This window comes from Coregonus lavaretus, assembly GCF_964263955.1.
Source record: "Coregonus lavaretus genome assembly, chromosome: 18".
Classification (NCBI taxonomy): domain Eukaryota; kingdom Metazoa; phylum Chordata; class Actinopteri; order Salmoniformes; family Salmonidae; genus Coregonus; species Coregonus lavaretus.
Window position 1 is genome coordinate 35,204,374 of NC_140005.1, and position 20,407 is coordinate 35,224,780.

At 42.7% G+C, this 20,407-nt stretch overlaps 1 protein-coding gene across 3 annotated transcripts in view; it reads right to left on the minus strand.

Annotated features, from left to right (window-relative positions):
- mipol1 (mirror-image polydactyly 1) overlaps window positions 1–20,407 on the minus strand; it is a 67,193-nt gene that overhangs the window by 16,225 nt on the left and 30,561 nt on the right. For all 3 annotated transcript variants that reach the window (XM_084182287.1, XM_084182285.1, XM_084182286.1), the window contains 6 exons: window positions 19,919–20,057; window positions 18,643–18,748; window positions 16,339–16,468; window positions 13,237–13,270; window positions 12,606–12,794; window positions 6,692–6,799 (listed from right to left, as the gene is read on the minus strand). In XM_084182287.1, the coding sequence (XP_084038413.1) occupies window positions 6,692–6,799; window positions 12,606–12,794; window positions 13,237–13,270; window positions 16,339–16,468; window positions 18,643–18,748; window positions 19,919–20,057 (706 nt within the window). The remainder of the gene's footprint in view (window positions 1–6,691; window positions 6,800–12,605; window positions 12,795–13,236; window positions 13,271–16,338; window positions 16,469–18,642; window positions 18,749–19,918; window positions 20,058–20,407) is intronic.

Here is a 20,407-nt window from a genome sequence, read left to right on the forward strand (position 1 = left end):
TGTATGGAGCCCCAGGCCGAGGAAGATTGACAGTTATTTTGTGTTTCTTCCATTTGCGAATAATCGCACCAACTGTTGTCACCTTCTCACCAAGCTGCTTGGCGATGGTCTTGTAGCCCATTCCAGCCTTGTGTAGGTCTACAATCTTGTCCCTGACATCCCTGGAGAGCTCTTTGGTCTTGGCCATGGTGGAGAGTTTGGAATCTGATTTTATTGATTGCTTCTGTGGACAGGTGTCTTTTATACAGGTAACAAACTGAGATTAGGAGCATTCCCTTTAAGAGTGTTCACCTAATCTCAGCTCATTACCTGTATAAAAGACACCTGGGAGCCAGAAATCTTTCTGATTGAGAGGGGGTCAAATACTTATTTCCCTCATTAAAATGCAAATCAATTTATAACATTTTTGACATGCGTTTTTCTGGATTTTTTTGTTGTTCTTCTGTCTTTCACTGTTCAAATAAATCTACCATTAAAATTATAGACTGATAATTTCTTTGTCAGTGGGCAAACGTACAAAATCAGCAGGGGATCAAATACTTTTTTCCCTCACTGTAGTTATATATGTTCTACACAAGAGATTTCTATCTCCAGCACCTTCTGGTAAAAACACAAGGGACAGACACACAGACATCCCATCACAGTTTGACAAACATAGCTTGCAGCAGTTAAGTGGCATTGTGCTCGGGTGGTTTAATCAATGCTATTCATCCATGTCTGTCTCTTTGTGAAAGAAGACATTCACAAATGCTCTTGCATTTTGAACATTTTGATTTGACAATAAAGTTAACACACTTATGAATTCTGTTTCTGAACACTGGAAAAAGTAGTTCAGTCAAAACCAAACCATGTTAAAATGCAGCTGAAGTATCACTTCTTTACAGGTTCTCACAGTAGTTTTCCTACTGAGGCCGAGGCTGCAAACGTAACATCAATGATTCCTCTCACACAGAGAACTATCCATGTCTGCAGCGTAGCAGCGTATGTCTTTTAACTGCGTTTAAATTCAGCGCATGTAGAGAGCCAGCAGGCCCAGCAGCACACAGGGAGCATCCAACACAATGAGGCTGCTCTGAGGGGATCCCATTCATGCTATTGTCTCTCCACTCAGCACCTACTCAGAGGGCCTACCGGGAAGGGAGGCCGGCGGGCCGGGTAGCGGCGGTGGGTGGGAGCAGGGGACGCTGGGTAAACAGTGTTTGTGTGTGTGAGTGAATGTGTGGTTGTGCTTGTGAGAGTGTCCTGGGCAACCCTGTGGTTAAACCTGGCCCACAATAAAGACCCTGCTAATTAGCAGCCGTTGAAACAGATGTATTGATGGTCTCAACAGCTGGGAGAGGAGGAAACAATGCAGGATGTCCAAATAAACAAGGCAGGCAGGGCCATACTGTAAATGACCGCAATATCTATAGCTTCTGTGTGATAGCGGAAGAGGGAGAGAGCTTGGAGGGGTTTTGTCTAAATCTGTGACCGGAGAAGAGGATTGGACAACAGGGAAATCTGTGTTCTTATTGGACAAATTCAGAAAGTACCTCCCTTTAAAAAAAAAAAAGTATCATAAAGATGTCGTGGGGAAAAAAATTCAAAAGCACCTCCTTTTTTAAGCCTTTTATGACTTGGACAAGGATTGTAGAGGCTGAAACCATATGTGCACTGGGCTGCGGTCTGGTCTGCTGCTATAAACACCTTTGGCCTGACTAAGTACATGCAGCTTCCCCTCGGTTCTCCAGAACCATCATTCTAATTACTGGCACCAAGGTCTCCCAAGTCAAAGAGAACATCAAAAAGGGGCCAACCTCTAAAGTCAATATGTACTTTTCACCAACAGGGAGGAGAGCTTGACTTCAAAGCCAGGTTCTTTTAATCATATGTATTATATCAGCATTCATTAGAATAATATCCAAATGAGGTTGACAGAGTAGCGGGTTAACCTGTTGTGATGAAGGCAGGCCTGTGAAGGAGAATAACTAGCATGACCTTTTAGAGGTACAGTACAGGAGGTTGCAGGGCAGACAGCCGGTGGTGGGGCGGATGGGGCCAAAGTGCAACAGATTGGCAGCAGGGACTGGCTGGCATTTCTGACTCGGTGGGAACTGGGAAGATCAATCTATGGAAAGCTGCATCTGTTATGACACACAACAAACTATTGACTGATGTGGACTTTGTTGATATATATAAATAGAATATCTAATATACAGTACCAGTCAAAAGTTTGGACACACCTACTCATTCAAGGGTTTTTCTTTATTTTTACTATTTTCTACATTGTAGAATAATAGTGAAGACATCAAAAATATGGAATAACACATGGAATCATGTAGTAACCAAAAAAGTGTTAAACAAATCAAAATATATTTTATATTTGAGATTCTTCAAATAGCCACCCTTTGCCTTGATGACAGCTTTGCACACGCTTGGCATTCTCTCAGCCAGCTTCATGAGAAAGTCACCTGGAATGCTTTTCCAACAGTCTTGAAGGAGTTCCCACATATGCTGAGCACTTGTTGGCTGCTTTTCCTTCACTCTGCGGTCCAACTCATCCCAAACCATCTCAACTGGGTTGAGGTTGGGTGATTGTGGAGGCCAGGTCATCTGATGCAGCACTCCATCACTCTCCTTCTTGGTCAAACAGCCCTTACACAGCCTGGAGGTGTGTTTTGGGTCATTGTTCTGTTGAAAAACAAATGATAGTCCCACAAAGCGCCAACCAGATGGGATGGCGTATCGCTGCAGAATGCTGTGGTAGCCATGCTGCTTAAGTGTGCCTTGAATTCTAAATAAATCACTGACAGTGTCACCAGCAAAGCACCCCCACACCATCACACCTCCTCCTCCATGATCCACGGTGGGAACAACACATGCAGAGATCATCCGTTCACCTACTCTGCGTCTCACAAAGACACGGCAGTTGGAACCGAAAATCTCACATTTGGACTCATCAGACCAAAGGACAGATTTCCACCGGTCTAATGTCCATTGCTCGTGTTTCTTGGCCCAAGCAAGTCTCTTCTTATTATTGGTGTCCTGTAATAGTGGTTTCTTAGCAGCAATTCGACCATGAAGGCCTGATTCACGAAGTCTCCTCTGAACAGTTGATGTTGAGATGCATCTGTTACTTGAACTCTGTGAAGCATTTATTTGGGCTGCACTTTCTGAGGCTGGTAACTCTAATGAACTTATCCTCTGCAGCAGAGGTAACTCTGGGTCTTCCTTTCCTGTGGCGGTCTTCATGAGAGCCAGTTTCATTATAGCACTTGATGGTTTTTGTGACTGCACTTGAAGAAACTTTCAATGTTCTTGAAATGTTCTGGATTGACTGACCTTCATGTCTTAAAGTAATGATGGACTGTCGTTTCTCTTTGCTTATCTCAAATATAAAATATATTTTGATTTGTTTAACACTTTTTTGGTTACTACATGATTCCATATGTGGTATTTCATAGTTTTGATGTCTTCATGATTATTCTACAATGTAGAAAATAGTACAAATAAAGAAAAACCCTGGAATGAGTAGGTGTCAAATTTTTTTGGGGGTACTGTATATGTATATTGACGTTTTATTCTGGACTATGTTCTCAACATTCTCCTTATTCATCTGTAGTGACCATTTCATTAGAATAATTGAATTTAAACTAGGGTCAAATTGTACTGCCTTTCCTCCTCCAGTCTGAATCACCTGTTAATGTTAATGGTCATCAATCAAAGAGATAGTGACAGCCAGAGACAACACCTGGCAACTAAGCCCTTGACACACTAGACCCCAGCAACAAGTAACGTACCTGCATTCACATTAAACTGAGGGCTAGTTAATGAGCAAGTCTATGATGACTGTGCTTTCATGATAATGTCTTCAACAAACAGTAGTATCAAGCTGTGGGTATCAGATCTTATTTTAAGTTTTTAAAAGGTCCAATGCAGCTGTTTTTATCTCAATATCAAATCATTTCTGGGTAACAATTAAGTACCTTACTGTGATTGTTTTCAATTAAAACAGTCAAAAAGAAAAAGAAAGAGCAATTTCCCAAACAAGAATTTAGCTAGGACTGTCTGGGAGTGGTCTGAGTGGGGAGGGGAAAACTGAAAACGAGCTGTTATTGGCAGAGAGGTTTGGTCTCTTTCTTATTGGTCTATTAACTAATTCAAATCAAAAATCAAATCAAATTTGATAATGTACAGCATAGTGATGTCACCAGGCAGGCCAAAACACCATCCCACCAAAACAGGCTGAAATCTCAGGCGGTCTTTTCAAACTTACACTAAGAGGGCATTATCATTTTCACAATTTCACAGTATTATTCCAACCTCAGTGTGGATGGAAATGTATATAAAAAACAGAAAAATCATGTTTTCGTCTGTGAGTGCCTGTGAGAGAACAAGTTCTTCAGTCTTCTCAAGGACGCTCTGTAAGTGGGTCCTAAATCTCTGTGTGTGTGAGAGAGTGTGTGTGTGTGGTCTTGAGCGGAGTAGATGTCTGTGACTTTAGGGCCCTCTGAAATGGCAGGGGTGGAGAGGAGAGGGCCGGGGTTGAGGGGTTCTCATTGCTCTCAATGCTCAGGTCATTTCAAGAGGTCTGTTGTAGTGGCTGCCCTAGCCCTGAACCACCTGTGTTTGCACACCAGCTTTTCTTTCAAGCACTGACAGCCCAGAATGATCGCACCGCAATGCTCCTCTCCTCTCCCCGCCTTGCCAATGCAGTTAATCATTACGACTGCTTCCTCCTCTAGCCCTAGCAGCTCAGATTCAGCCTGCTCCTCCACAACACTTCTACTTGACATTACTTAGTCATGATAGGGAAGGATTTGGTGTCATGATCAAATGCAAGTCTGGGGATCTTAAAATGTTAACAAATTGGGAATGTTGGGTTGGCCATGTTCCCTGTCCCTGTTTCTATAATTCTTTAGAACATAAACCAGTAAGGTTATGAGTATTCAGAGAGTCATTTCATGCAGTTATAGAAAATATAGATTTAAAATGAGTACATTTTCTGCACGTCAAGATGGATTTCAGCAGAAGACTTTCTGACACCGACCATTCTATTTTTAAATCATTTTAAAAGTCATTTTCTCTTAGCTGGTTTCTTTAAAGTAAAATGTCAATTGATGAATCAAAGATCTGTGAGTTTTTAAATTGTTTTGTGGATCTGTTCCCGGCACTGTTGACTAATTTTACGACAGCTGTTCCCGTTTCATTTTAAATTAAAAACCCTGCTCTGTAATCCCAGGAGCCAATCTATAATTAAGGGGATTTATAGAAAAACCAAGTGCTACATTAATAACAAAATGTAATATATTTCTTAATAAGCCATCAGTGGAGATTGGAGAAACCTTCTAAGAAATAAAGAAGAAGAGTACAAATACTGGCAGCAAGCAGCCTTAAGAAAGAACAGAAGAAGACTGGACAGAGGTTCTCATAGTTGAGTTGAAGCAGAAGAAATCATCATAGTCATCTGAAATAAATAAACGACCACAATATTCCTAGTCACAAACATGTTCATTGTTTTCATCAACAAACATCTGGTGTGTCCGTTTCACCATTCTCGCCTAAAAATGTTGCAGAGATTTTCATGATCATGAATTCTATTAGTGAAATATACGATTCAAAATGTTGCAATCACACCCAGAGAGAGTAGTCATCTGAAAATTCTAAAGCAAATGTTTATGAGAATATGATGTATAAAATGTAGATGTTGGAATAGGTCAGAGTCAACAATAAGGGAGCTAGCTATGTGGTAATTCTGTGGTATATTGCTTTTTCTATCAATTCCAATTGGTGGTGACTCGAGAGCTCAGTCAGCCAAAGGACAAGGAGAGGAGAGCAGTGAATGACTACACACAGCGCAGTAGCAAGCAAGCAAGGCAAGCACTAGCCAGAATAGGCCTGACTGCAAACAAATAGCAGCGTAATCTACTGTATACTCTGACAATCCTTTTCTCAATGGGACCATCATGTGACCTCTCAGGCAACCTTGCTACTTCAGGCTCATCGGTGGGGTGACACCGTTTACCTAGCTAGCCCTATCTAATGAGCATGTTTACAGCTCACTCGCTCTGCATTAAGCATAGGGGCACTGCGTCATCAGATAAATGGAAGAAATCAAATAGTCTTGTGTTTACCCTGTACCTCACTGGAGGGGACACGTGTGTGTGTTGGTGTGTGTGTGACATTATGTCCCCAGCCCTTGTTGATGATGTCATTCTAAATCCCATCAAATATGTGGTTGGATCACCCAACCAACAGCTCTATTGCTTTAGATCACCAGGCCAAATAAGGGCCAAAACAAGCAAACAGTGAGTGGTTGAATAAACAATACAATTTTACCTGTGAGGAAAATAAAAATGGAAATGTGGTGTGTGGGGGCAGGGCTGGTTTTGGTTTAGGGGTTGGTATCTAAATAAGACCCCAGCATACTGTAGTAGGGGTGGGGGAGGCCATATTTAAAGACGGAGTTGTTGGCAAACAGCAGCACTGAGCTGGGCACAGTAATGTACACACCCCATGTATTCATGTACAGACTGCTAGGCCCAAATGGCACCCTATTCCCTTTATAGTGCACTACTTTTGTAGTGCACCATATAGGGAAAAGGGTGCCATTTGGAACGCGACCCTAGTGAAGGATAACCTGTGCTGCACGAAGCCTTAATTTGCAAGGATTCTTTGGCGAGAGGGGCGAAGGGGGGGGGTGTAGATTTACCTTCCGAGAACGCTCTTGATTGTTTTCGGCAGTCAGCTGTCTCAAGTTGTTGGCTGAAGTCTGGCTCTGCTCTCTCGTCTGTAGGAGATCCTGCTCCAGCCGCTTGCACTGTGGAAGAAGAGCCAGAGGAAGAGAAGGGGAAATAATCACTTGAAATATATTAGTAGGGAATTCACCCTTCGCAGTGCAGTGAAAGCCTCGGCATACCAGGCAGGCAGAGTTAAATGTATGCATGCTTCAGCCAGTCTTTCCCACCAGTAGCTCTCTGTTACGGACAAAGGGAAATGGAGAATTTATAGGCCAAACCGAACTGTTACAACCGTTTGAAAAGATCACAGAGATGCCTTGTTTTCAAATGTATATCTGTTGACCTTTATTCTCCAGCATTTATAAATACATTATTTAATGAATTAATAACATGCAATACTTTGATGACACTGACGCTTTCATAAAAGTATTTAAAAATAATTATCAAATGTTATGTTTTTCAATACCATAAACACAACATGAATTACTACATACTATGTGATTGTTATCTACACTGATGTCAGCAGTTCCCCTGCTTTTTTCCACAGGCACTGTAGACTACACTGACAGACAGACAGATAGACAGACAGTATAAACACCCAGACTGTGGCACAGACCGCGGCTCAGTCAGAACGTCTCAGTATTATTGTAAGCCAGAGTTGTTTTATACCAGTCCATATGTGCTCTTCTCCATGTGCACATTCTAAGACTAAAGGACAGTTACCAGGAATGTAAACCATCCCTCTCTCCCTGACAAGTCGCAATGTTTCAACATCCAGCTGCCTAAAAACCCCAAAGTCCTCCTGCAAACAAGAGCAGGCGGGCGCAGCCTAGGAGCCCCGCTCTCTGCTCTCGTCCCCCCATCCTCTTCCTCTGCCGTCTGGAATAATAGTTCCCTGGTCCAGACAAAACACAAAGCTTCTCTTTAGTGTCAGGATGAGTTATGGTTTACAGGCAACAGATGTTTTGGACTAAACGTATTTAAATCAGAACACAGAGAGCAGGAGCGCACCTCTCTACTCTTCACAGACAGGCAGGCTAGGAAGGCCACTCCTGGGTCTACAGTACGGCACCCAAACATATCACCCGTGGAACACATGGAGCACAGAGCAAACACGGATTACCTAGCGTTACATATGTTCGGCGCATTATGTCTGAAAACACACGTGCATCACACGGTCAATCAAATCAGAGGCTCATCATTCAACTTGATTGGAGTCCACCTGTGGTAAATTCAATTGTTTGGACATGATTTGGAGAGGCACACACCTGTCTATATAAGGTCCCACAGTTGACAGTGCATGTCAGAGCAGAAACCAAGACATGAGGTCAAAGAAATTGTCCATAGAGCTCCGAGACACAGATCTGGGGAAGGGTACCAAAACATTTCTGCAGCATTGAAGGTCCCCAAGAACACAGTGGCCGACATCATTCTTAAATGGAAGGAGTTTGGAACCACCAAGACTCTTCCTAGAGCTGGCTGCCCGGCCAAACTGAGCAATCGGGGGAGAAGGGCCTTGGTCAGGGAGGTGACCAAGAACCCGATGATCACTCTGACAGAGCTCTAGAGTTCCTCTGTGGAGATGGGAGAACCTTCCAGAAGGACAACCATCTCTGCAGCACACGACCAATTAGGCCTTTATGGTAGAGTGGCCAGACAGAAGCCACGCCTCAGTAAAAGGCATATGACAGCCCGCTTGGAGTTTGCCAAAAGGCACCTAAAGACTCTCAGACGATGAGAAACAAGATTCTCTGGTCTGATGAAACCAATATTGAACTCCTTGCCTGAATGCCAAGCATCACATCTGGAGGAAACCTGGCACCATCCCTAGGGTGAAGCATGGTGGTGGCAGCATCATGCTGTGGGGATGATTATCAGCGGCAGGGACTGGGAGACTAGTCAGGATCGAGGAAAAGATTAACGGAGGAAAGTACAGAGAGATCCTTGATGAAAACTTGCTCCAGAGTGCTCAGGACCTCAGAATGGGGCGAAGGTTCATCTTCCAACAGGACAATGACCCTAAGCACACAGCCAAGACAACGCAGGAGTGGCTTCGGGACAAGTCTCTGAATGTCCTTGAGTGGCCCAGCCAGAGCCCGGACTTGAACCCAATCTAACATCTCTGGAGAGACCTGAAAATAGCTGTGCAGCAACGCTCCCCATCCAACCTGACAGAGCTTGAGAGGATCTGCAGAGAAGAATGGGAGAAACTCCCCAAATACAGGTGTGCCAAGCTTGTAGCGTCATACCCAAGAAGACTCGATGCTGTAATCCCTGCCAAAGGTGCTTCAACAAAGTACTGAGTAAAGGGTCTGAATACTTATGTAAATGTGATATATATATATATATATATAAAAAAAAAAAAAAAAAATTAGCAACATTTTATGAAAACCTATTTTTGCTTTGTCATTATGGGGATTGTGTGTAGATTGATGAGGGAAAAAAACTATTTAATCAATTTTAGAATAAGGCTATAATGTAACAAAATGTGGAAAAAGTCAAGGGGTCTGAATACTTTCCGAAGGCACTGTATAACATGGCTAAGGGCTGTTCTTACGCGCGACGCAACGCGGAGTACCTGGACACATCCCTTAGCCGTGGTATATTGGCCATATATCACAAACCCCCGAGGTGCCTGATCGCTATTACAAACTGGTTACCAACGTAATTAGAGCAGTAAAAATAAATGTTTTGTCATACCCATGGTATACAGTCTGATATACCACGCCTTTCAGACAATCAGCATTCAGGGCTCGAACCACCAGTTTATAATATTCACTAAAGTAACCATACTGCCAGGTACCTAACAAATTAATAACCTTTGTATTGTTGCATTCACTTTATAGAGAGAAAAGAAGAAGTGCGGGTATAGAATAGATGTATTGCTGTTCCTCCCTCCTCCCTACACTTATCCAGCTTTTCATATTCCAGCAGGCTGGTGGATGTAGCGGCCCTCTGGTAGTCGCAGTGGGCTAATCCCTTCGAGATGAAGAGTGGGATAGACAGAGCAGCAGGGGACGGAGAAATCCTTCAGGATAGAGTGTGGAGACCCGTCTCCGCCTCACAGGGATTAGGAACAGGCATTTGTAACATACTTTTAAAATTGCTCCAAAGAGGATTTTATTGCCCTCCACAAAAAGCAGGGGCAATATTTTTCCAGGAGATGTGAATGTGATGTTAGCCTGGGGTTTTGTGGAGATATGGTTGTAGTCTAGGGTTGAGCTCTGCTGGTTGCTCCCACTCAGCCTTGTGTTAAAGTCAGAGGCACTAAGAAGACTGGCGACATCTCCCTCATTGACAACCTGAAAACTTGACTCAACCTCAAATTCATTGACTGGCTTCTATGAACTTGAGTCGTTGCATTGGTCAGTTGATTACTAGATTTTAGTAATATAGCACATATGCTGTATATGTGTACAAATCTGGAGAATCAACACATTTTCAAATCAGATTTAGGCTCTCATATTTTGAAGAACTTGATTGCACCAGCTTGTATTTTGAACAAAGGGAAGTGACCCCAAAGTCCACATACAGTCTTTGATTTAGGCATTGTAAAAAAAAAGCCTCATAAAATGGCTTGGTGAACACCTGGGACAAGATAACTAAGATAGGTGGATGAGAGAGGAGAGAAGAGACTGAACCAATGATGACAAATGAGCAGGAGAGGACACAAGTGTTCTTTTCATAGAAATAGAATGAGGCAGCCAGTCCACCAATTATGGCGTCATTGACTTGAATAGGGACGCCTGTCCTATTCATTCTAGTTCTGTGGTTCTTCTGTTACTGAGTCTCAGAACACAGTGAAACAATACTGAAACCATATTCTAATTATATGACTGAAACGTACGACAGTAGCTAAGTTGGACCAATACAGCTAACCTGGCATTACTAGAAAAGTTACTGTAAATAACCCTTTTATTACACATTTATACACCTCCCAGTGACAGAAATTGACCCATTAGAGATCCTGTTTAAAGTTTTAACTGAAACATCATCTCAAACAGTCCTATAAACCAATATGCCTTCTTCACAGAGAGTCTACAGCCATGTGAAACTAGACTAGCTCTAGACCAGTTGGAAGTGTTGCTCCGGAGTAGCGTGACCTCCATGAAGCTGAATCTGTTCAGTCTACGTATAGGGTTAGTCCCAAATGGCACCCTATTCCCTATATCATGGACTACTTTTGACCAGAGCCCTATGGGCCCTAGTCAAAAGTAGTGCACTATTTAGGAAAATAGGGCGCCATTTAGGACGCAGCCATATTGGAGTTGTGGAGGCCTTTCTTCTCCACACGTCTGATGCCTGCCTTTTAATGCCTCGGCGTCGGGCTGAACGGGACAGAGATCCATGCAGCTCACCCACAGAGAGGGAAGCAGAAAAGAAGCATCCCAATCATAAATATGCCTGGTAAATCCAGGCTACAGAGAAAAATGTCAAACTCCAGCTAGAAACAGTTGGTAGCTCTGTCTGCGACCACCCACCCAGATGAATGCATGACCGTATGACTCCCTGCACAGTAGTATCCTGCTGAAAACTCTGGGCTATGATTGACATTCTTACCACACCATCCTAGAGACGAGCGAGGCTCTGACATGGTGATTTCTGCTAGATTTTTGAAGGAAGTCCGGCTTTCAACTTACTCTTGAACACAATATAAATAGCTCTCTAAGGTGCAATTTCAAAATTGGGTAGTGCATCATCAGCTTTTCCTCTTGTCATGTCAGTCATTGCATACTTTAGAGAGCTATTTATAACTTGGCAGAAATGTCCAGATCAACTAGCCCATGTCAGCAAAAAAAAAAATTTGCTCATTTTTTGTTGTAATGTTTGAGTCACTCAAATAACACATGAACACACATAAGACATGGGAAAATGTGTCGAATTGCAGGAAATTAGCTTTAAAATCGCAAAATGTTCTCTGTAACCTGTGACAAAATGTGTAGAATTGCAGGACATATGCTTTAAACCTGCAACATTTTCTCTCAGCCAACAAGAGCGGTGTGAACAGTTTGTGTCATGAACAGTGCTTGTCCCTATAGAAATAGATGTGCCGCGTGCACGGGGGAGGGGGGGGGGGGGGGGGGGGGGTGTGTTCCCCAATGCCAGAAAGGGGGCCTGAGTGAAAAAGTTTGGAACCCCTGCCCTAAACAATAATTTTGGGATTTCTCTGGTGATTTGGTCAACAGTAATACTGTGGGGCTGTGACACGTTCCAATTTTATTAAGCCTTGTTTACTTGGTTTGCACATTGGCACAAGAAGGTGGCCTGTCTGCATAACTCTCCTCAAACAAACCCAGTTGTAAAACAGGACACTGAATAACTACATGAGAGGTCTAGTCTATATATAACCATCACAGATATCCAAGCAAATACCGATGTTGAGGTATAATATCTGGATGTCAATATTTGTCAGACTGCTTGTTTGTTTTAAAATCGTTGAAAATATTCACGTAAGATTGATGTATCAAATATTTGGAGGTTACACTACCATAACACTACCATAACCTCAAATGCGAATCAAGTAGTTGGTTTTACTAAATCAAACAGATAACATCAGACAAAACCCCTGCGTGTGTGTCTGTTTGAGAGGGGGAAGAGATTGCTTGCCTCGTGTACATGTGAACTAGTTGGGTGAGCCGTGTTTGCCTATGTGTGTCAGTGTGTGTTGGCAAAATAGACTTCCAATCAAAGGGCCTTTTAAAATTGAGAAAATGGGAGGAGATGTCAATATTGTTGAAGATATCAGCTTTTTGCAGTATTCAGAGGAGAGACAGTATAGTGGATTTCTTAAACATTGACACAATGAAAGGTAGACAGGTCTCTCTCCTCTATAACGACTGTGTTTGTAAGTGTGTGTAATTTGTGTGTAGTGTCGTTCAGACCCACCCTGGCCAGTGCTGTCTCTCTCTCCTCTATAACAGCGTTCATCTCCTCTGCTGTAATCTTCTCCTCTGCTGTAATCTTCCTCCTCCTCTCCCGGGCCTTCTGCAGCCGGTCCACGATCACCACCCCGCTGCGCTCAATACCCAGCGCTGAATCTGCACTGATCACCCTGTTCAGCAGCTCCTCAAGGTCCTAACACACACACACATACAACACGCAGGTGCAACACACACGACACACACACGTGTGTGTAACACACACACAGATAGCGTTCCTAATTCAACAACAACGACAACTGACCAATATGAAAAAACACACAAAACAAACAAAAATAATAATAATATGCAGATGCTACAGGTGCAAAAAGATCAGTTCTCAGAAGTGGTGCATAGGTTTGTGCACATGTAGGATATATCTGAATTCATGTTAAAAATGTCAAACCTTCATAAGCCAATAATAACAATATATTTATTGTCAATATATTTTTTTAAGGAGATGTTAACATAACATCCTAAAATAACAATATCATAGCGCTGAAATGTGCTTAGCTGTCCTTTGTTTCCTGATACCTTTTTATTGAGGACATTCTGGTGAGAAAAATGAGCCCACATGAGCTCCTAAGGGGAGGTCTTACCGCATCACTTTCCTCAGGGTTAATATTCTCCAGGCTGAGAAGAGGGGGAAGAGAGAGAGAGAGAGAGAGACATAGAGAGAGAAAGGGGGAGAGAGGACAGAGAGAGAGGGGGAGAGAAAGAGGAGAGAGAGTTTCCTTTCCTTAGTGCGGCAAAATGAGATCACTTCCCAAATCTTCCTCACATCTAATTATTGCGTTCTGTTGGTTTTCAGAGTCGGTGATCAGAACAAAAGACACCCCCAACATATGAAAGGTGCCAGCAGACCCCAGCCATTATTCCCTCGTACATTCATGTTTACTGCTATATATGACTCCTGGGATCAATTGTTCATATGTGCTGAGATGAGGGGTTGAATCATTTGTAGGTTTGCAGTATTGAACACCTATACAGGGAAAATATTACTGTAATTACAGCAGTGTGTCAGGAGATTTATGGACCACCTCAAACACTCAGTAATTTTTTTTGCTAACAATCAAAAAGAAGAAAAACTCCAGCACACTGGTCTCAATCTACCTTCATCAGAATGTTTTTCTAGCTAACAACCAGAACTAAACCAGTGGGAAACAACAATAAAATGATATTGCTTGTTAAATGTTTTAGTTTTTTATAAATTGAGACTGAAGCGATTTACAAAAAAATTGTATTAATCAAAATACAATTCAACAAGAAAACTCATTTAGCATATCAATAACACCATCTTTCCTCTGGCTTAAATCAGGACAGGACATGGCTCTTTGCACCCCGTTTCAACATCTACCTGTCGAGGCACCTCTCCCTGTCTGCGTCCCAAATGGCACCCTATTCCCTTTATAGTGCACTACTTTTGAAAAGGGCCCATAGGAATTTGATAGTGGTAAAATTTAACCAGCCCCATCCCTCGGCTTTTCACTGAAACAGTGGCGGGGAGAACGCTTGCTGAGAACAGAATGCTGATTGCACCTTTAAAGTGCCAATGTGATTTCCCCCAGCAAGCCAATCAGTCGGTCCTCTCCTCTCTGGGAAAAAAACAAAAATTATTCAGCTCATTTACAAAGGCATTATATGGATCACCTCCCATTATAAAGGTACATACTCAATCATACTGGGCCTGCCACTGACCTGCCAGGGAATATAAAGGTTTAGAACATGCTTTTCCATATTCCAGCTATAATGGGATTGTGCTTGGCTATCAATTACCTTTTCTTTCTAAGAGGAAGGCTGGGAGACGCCGCTGAAAAGCATGAAGAGATGAAATGGGATGTTTTTCTAATTAGATTGCCAGGCTATTTGGCATAATATTAGGCTAACTGAATGTGCTTCATGCCAACCAAGTCCAGCCAATTTAAATCATTTAAATAATTCAAATAAAAGGCAATATCAAATAAATGTGTTAGGAGATAAAAATGTGTTTGACAACTGTTTTATAGTAAACAATGCATTGGATATTTTTTTAAACAACAACAATGGGTTTTGTGCAAATCCCAATAATTTTTTTCAAGTGGGTCTCACACCAACCAGCATACCAAGGCTTATTGAAATATAGATTTGCTTCCGACAGAAAGTTATATATTCCCTTAAGTAGAAATGTAATTACTTCTAAACTGCACCAGCTAATAATGCCTGCCTGCCTACACCCTTTCCTAGTGGACAATGCAGCTTTAATTGGAAAGGTCCTGCTACCTAAGTACAGACGAACAACCACCTAAACAAAAAAAATATCACATTAATTAGCCCTCTTCAGACAGGCTGGTAAAGATCTGCTGGTCTGAAGGACTTGATTGATTTCCTATACAGTGCAACTCTTGACTGACAACCTCGCACGGAGGGCGAGGGGACTCTTATGAAATGTCACACCCCTCCGATATATTTCCAAACAGTCGATATTGCATCCCCCCTCCCCATTCCATTCATTCACCTTGTCGACCAGCCTGAAGCACAACGCGGAGTTCGTCTAAGCAACGGCAAGTAAACAAACTGACCCATTATAGCGGTCAGTAAATCCTCCGTCCCCACTTCCATAGGAAGAAGAAGAAAATGGGGGAGTGAGGAAATAACAAAGAGTTTAGCAGAGAGAGAGGCAGAGAGAGAGGCAGAGAGAGAGAGAGAGAGAGAGAGAGAGAGAGAGAGAGAGAGAGAGAGAGAGAGAGAGAGAAGAGAGACAGAGAGAGAGAGAGAGAGAGAGAGAGAGAGAGAGAGAGAGAGAGAGAGAGAGAGAGAGAGAGAGAGAGAGAGAGAGAGAGAGAGAGAGAGAGAGAGAGAGAGAGAGAGAGAGAGACAGAGAGAGAGAGAGAGAGAGAGAGAGAGAGAGAGAGAGAGAGAGAGAGAGAAAATCGAATGCTTTTCACTATTATCTCATTGACCGCCTTCTCCAATTTATTTCCCAACTTCTCTCTGTACTGCTGGTGTTGTGAAGGACAGAGGAGGGAGGGAGACAGGTGTCTTAGCTGATCAGAGTGGCCCTGTGTGGTAGGGTTGGGGGTCAACAACACCATTTCCCATTGATTCATTTCAGGAAATCAAAATTCAAATGTTCCTTGAAATGTAAGTTACACTCTGAATTGACTGAATTAAATTGGATTCCGACAGAGAAGATGAGGGAGAGGTGAGTTAGTTAAGCAGAATGGGTCTATGTGCCAGGGTTGAGAAAATTAGGAAACTTGGAAATTGAATTTCAGTTTATATCCTGAATTGTCATGGAATGGACCCCAACCCTGCTCTGTGGTGTGTTGTTGTTTACTATGTTGTGGTGTGTTGTTGTTTACTATGTTGTGGTGTGTTGTTGTTTACTATGTTGTGGTGTGTTGTTGTTCACTATGTTGTGGTGTGTTGTTGTTCACTATGTTGTGGTGTGTTGTTGTTTACTATGTTGTGATGTGTTGTTGTTTACTATGTTGTGGTGTGTTGTTGTTTACTATGTTGTGGTGTGTTGTTGTTTACTATGTTGTGGTGTGTTGTTGTTCACTATGTTGTGGTGTGTTGTTGTTTACTATGTTGTGGTGTGTTGTTGTTCACTATGTTGTGGTGTGTTGTTGTTCACTATGTTGTGGTGTGTTGTTGTTTACTATGTTGTGGTGTGTTGTTGTTTACTATGTTGTGGTGTGTTGCGGTGCTTTAGCACATACTCAGCCACCGCCTGCTGCAGGTGCTTGGCCCTGAGCAGGGCCTCGTCCCTCTCCTCGTTTGCCAGACGAAGCCGGGCCATCACTGCCTGGTCCCTATCCTTCTGAGCCTGGTAGATCTCCTCCACTAGGGCTGAAGGAGAGAGACAGAGAGACAGAGAAAGAGAGAGAGAGAGAGAGAGGGGACAGAGAGAAAGAGACAGGAATATTAATGGAAATAGAAAAAATAAAGAAATTGTAAAAGAGAGAGAGGGAAAGAGAAAGAGAGATAGATATAAAGAGAGAGGAAGCATTGTTCTTAGTTTCTGACCATCATTTACTGCTCAATAACAATGATAAGCTCCCTGTGGAAGGAGGTTATTGCCACTGAAACACTGTGGCACTGGTATTAACTCCAGTCAAACTCATTTGGTGGGGAAGTGAACTGGTGCAGGTCTCCACAGAGGTTGGACATATAGTTGCCCCAAGCAATAAAGACACCGTGATACTGTACCTCAGAGACAGGCAGTTGGTGTACATTTTGTCACAACATTAGCAAGTACTCATCATCTCACAATGGTTAAGAGATTGGCCGGTCCTTAACCCTAACTCAAGACATTGGATTTGATAAACAAGGTTGAACAAACCTTTTCGAGCCAAAAACATTGTGTTCTTCTAATGTCTGAAAACTGGACATGTTTTAGTGAGAGTGAGCTGTGAAATTATTTGTCTAATGTGTTGCCAAATTGAGTTTGAGTTATGATGACCACATACTGAGTTAGACAAAAAGAAAAATAGTCCATCCATGAGTGCTTTTATGATTACTTTTATGTAATTCTGTCTGTCCCACTCATGGAGGGAAAACTTTTCTTATTGATACAGACTCTGTAGCCTGGCAGGGAGAGATTTCCCTTCAGCTTACACCTGACCCGGGATCCGAAATTCCTGCACTGTATGCCGGCTGCCTTAAAACCAGCAGATTTTGGGATTACCACTGTCTTCAGATCCCTTTGTTAATCCCACTACGAAAGAGCCCCTGAGATCCATCAACAGCTAATTCCTCTACTCTCTCAGAGATGGCTTAATGATAAACAGTGAGCCTCGCTGTAAGCCATTACAAAGTTCAGTAAGAAAATCAATATAGCATTTTAGCTGGAATTTGCTCATTAAACATCGCCTCCCTGAGCCATGCAAATCATATTCATACGAGGACGGCAAATAGGCTACACGACACGCACTTTAAATTTATTAAACGTACAATTGGAGCTGCTAATTGTGCAGCTCGATATACTGTATTTTCTTTAATTATTAGATGGGTTGAGAGGGCTCTCACCTAAAAAGAAAAGCTATAGTAAAGAAAATAAGTGATTTGCTCAGCTAAATTCAAATATTTGTTCAGTGAAGGTTGGGAGCGGTTAAATTACATTAACAAATACGATCAGTAAGTTACTATTCGTTTTGATACTCAAGTTGCATGTAAAACAAATTGATAATTGTTTGCCACACTTGACATCTCTGTTTTTTTATACCAAAGTTCATCAGGGATAAAATGTCTGAGGATATCTACATTCTAGCTTCATCTTGTAGACATTGCTTGCCTTTAGACCATCTTGAAAATCCTATGTGGTATCACTTTACATTATAGCACAGAAAAATTATAACTGGTCAGATAATAGGCTTTATTTGAAATGTTATTATCCTCACTGTATTGTACTGTCTGTACTGTACTGTCTGACCCATCCTACCTCCAGCCTTCTCACAGTCCCAGGGTTTGTCCTCTCTCCCCTCCATACTGTACCTCCAGCCTTCTCACAGTCCCAGGGTTTGTCCTCTCTCCCCTCCATACTGTACCTCCAGCCTTCTCACAGGCCCAGGGTTTGTCCTCTCTCCCCTCCATACTGTACCTCCAGCCTTCTCACAGGCCCAGGGTTTGTCCTCTCTCCCCTCCATACTGTACCTCCAGCCTTCTCACAGGCCCAGGGTTTGTCCTCTCTCCCCTCCATACTGTACCTCCAGCCTTCTCACAGGCCCAGGGTTTGTCCTCTCTCCCCTCCATACTGTACCTCCAGCCTTCTCACAGGCCCAGGGTTTGTCCTCTCTCCCCTCCATACTGTACCTCCAGCCTTCTCACAGGCCCAGGGTTTGTCCTCTCTCCCCTCCATACTGTACCTCCAGCCTTCTCACAGGCCCAGGGTTTGTCCTCTCTCCCCTCCATACTGTACCTCCAGCCTTCTCACAGGCCCAGGGTTTGTCCTCTCTCCCCTCCATACTGTACCTCCAGCCTTCTCACAGGCCCAGGGTTTGTCCTCTCTCCCCTCCATACTGTACCTCCAGCCTTCTCACAGGCCTGGGCATCCAGTTGAGTCTCCATCAGCTCAGCGTCCACCAGCCTGCTCTCTAACTCCTTCTCCCTCATGGCCAACTTGTCCTGGAGCTGCCGGAGGGCACAGAAACAGACAGACTTCAAAGTTGGCAGGGTCATTGAATTGAAAAATCAGAAAAATGTCCTGTCACTTTCTATGACAATTTTTGCATTCATGAATTGGATTAATGACTTGAAAATGGAATTGACCCCAACCAATACTGAGCTGCAGAGCCCGTAAGTACGTGTCCAGACATATTCGCTAAGTTGCTTCACTCACAGACAGTAGCAAAAACCTCATGCAAAACACTAGATAGACACCTGACTCCATCCTGCAGTTTGACGACATACTAAATAACTGTTGTAGTTTCCAGGGTGGTGACAACCATCCATTTAACAAACAGAATATATATATATATATATATATATATATATATATATATATATATATATATATATATATATATATATATATATATATATGATCACTCAGGCATTCTGTAACAAATTATACAATGGAGCCTCTACATCACATTATTTCAGACGCCAATAAAAGAGAAGCACTGCTATTGAACTCCTATAAATCTTGTCGGGGAGTGATATTTTACAAGACCTAGTGATAGATTTAACCTCCTGTCTTAAATATTTTGCTCCGAGTTGGTGTTTTTCCCCCCCGCACTTTGAAAACATGCCTCAGTTGAGTCCTCGGAGTCGGCTCTCACGGCCCTGCCAGCAAAAACAGACTCTTGGGAACTGTTCCTGACTTTCTGTCAGGAGTCACAGCTACTTGCAAACCAGAGGCATCAATTATAGCTGTTTCAGAGGGCCTCTCTGTGGCTACAGCCGCTCTAACAGGCGCTCAGTTGCAAGGGGACAGCCTGTGCACAGAGGGACACTACTGGGCATGCTCCAGACCAAACACAGGAACAGGACAGGACAGCATAACCAGCTAGTCATATGCTTTGGACGTGGACACGGTGGCGGGTAACGTTTGTGGACAGACAAGAGAGGTGGACACTCAATAGTTGGCAGTTGTGACAGACACAATACAAGAATCTATTTAAAGAATAGGAAGAGAACAACTTAAGACAAAGGACATTTGATTCACAAACAGATATTGCTCACAGTCAAAAACATAGCCTATATTGCAAACAGTGAAAGAAATCAGGAACCACAAATGCCCTGTATTTTAGCTAGGACCTGTATCTAGCTGGGCAAGATTCCTTTAACATTTCTACCTACCTTCTTATTGAGATCTCTGAGTGAATCCAGCTCCTTCAGCAGGAAGGCAATATTCTTCTCTTTGTCCAGGACGAGGCTTTGCTTTTTGGAGTCAAAGGAACTGCTGCTAACTTGAGTGTTTCCTTGGTCCTCTTGCATACTGCATTATGAGAGAAAAATATTTTGATTAGAGAGAGAGAGAGCAACAATATTACAACTTGAGAGCGAACGGCAACACAAATTAGTTATAGCCTTGTCTCCTACAAAACAGACGCAATTATCAAATACGCAAGGGATGCACTCTGCAGGCATATTACAGTGTCTATTTACTCTGTTATATTAGGCAAATCATCCAGTTGACCTTTAAGGTAATATTAAGGTATTACGGCAGTGTATTGCCATGTAGCCTACTTCCCTCTTGTAGTGAGGAATATGATTCCCCGCAGCAATGCCTCACATTATAGCCTATCTATCTATCTATCTATCTATCTATCTATCTATCTATCTATC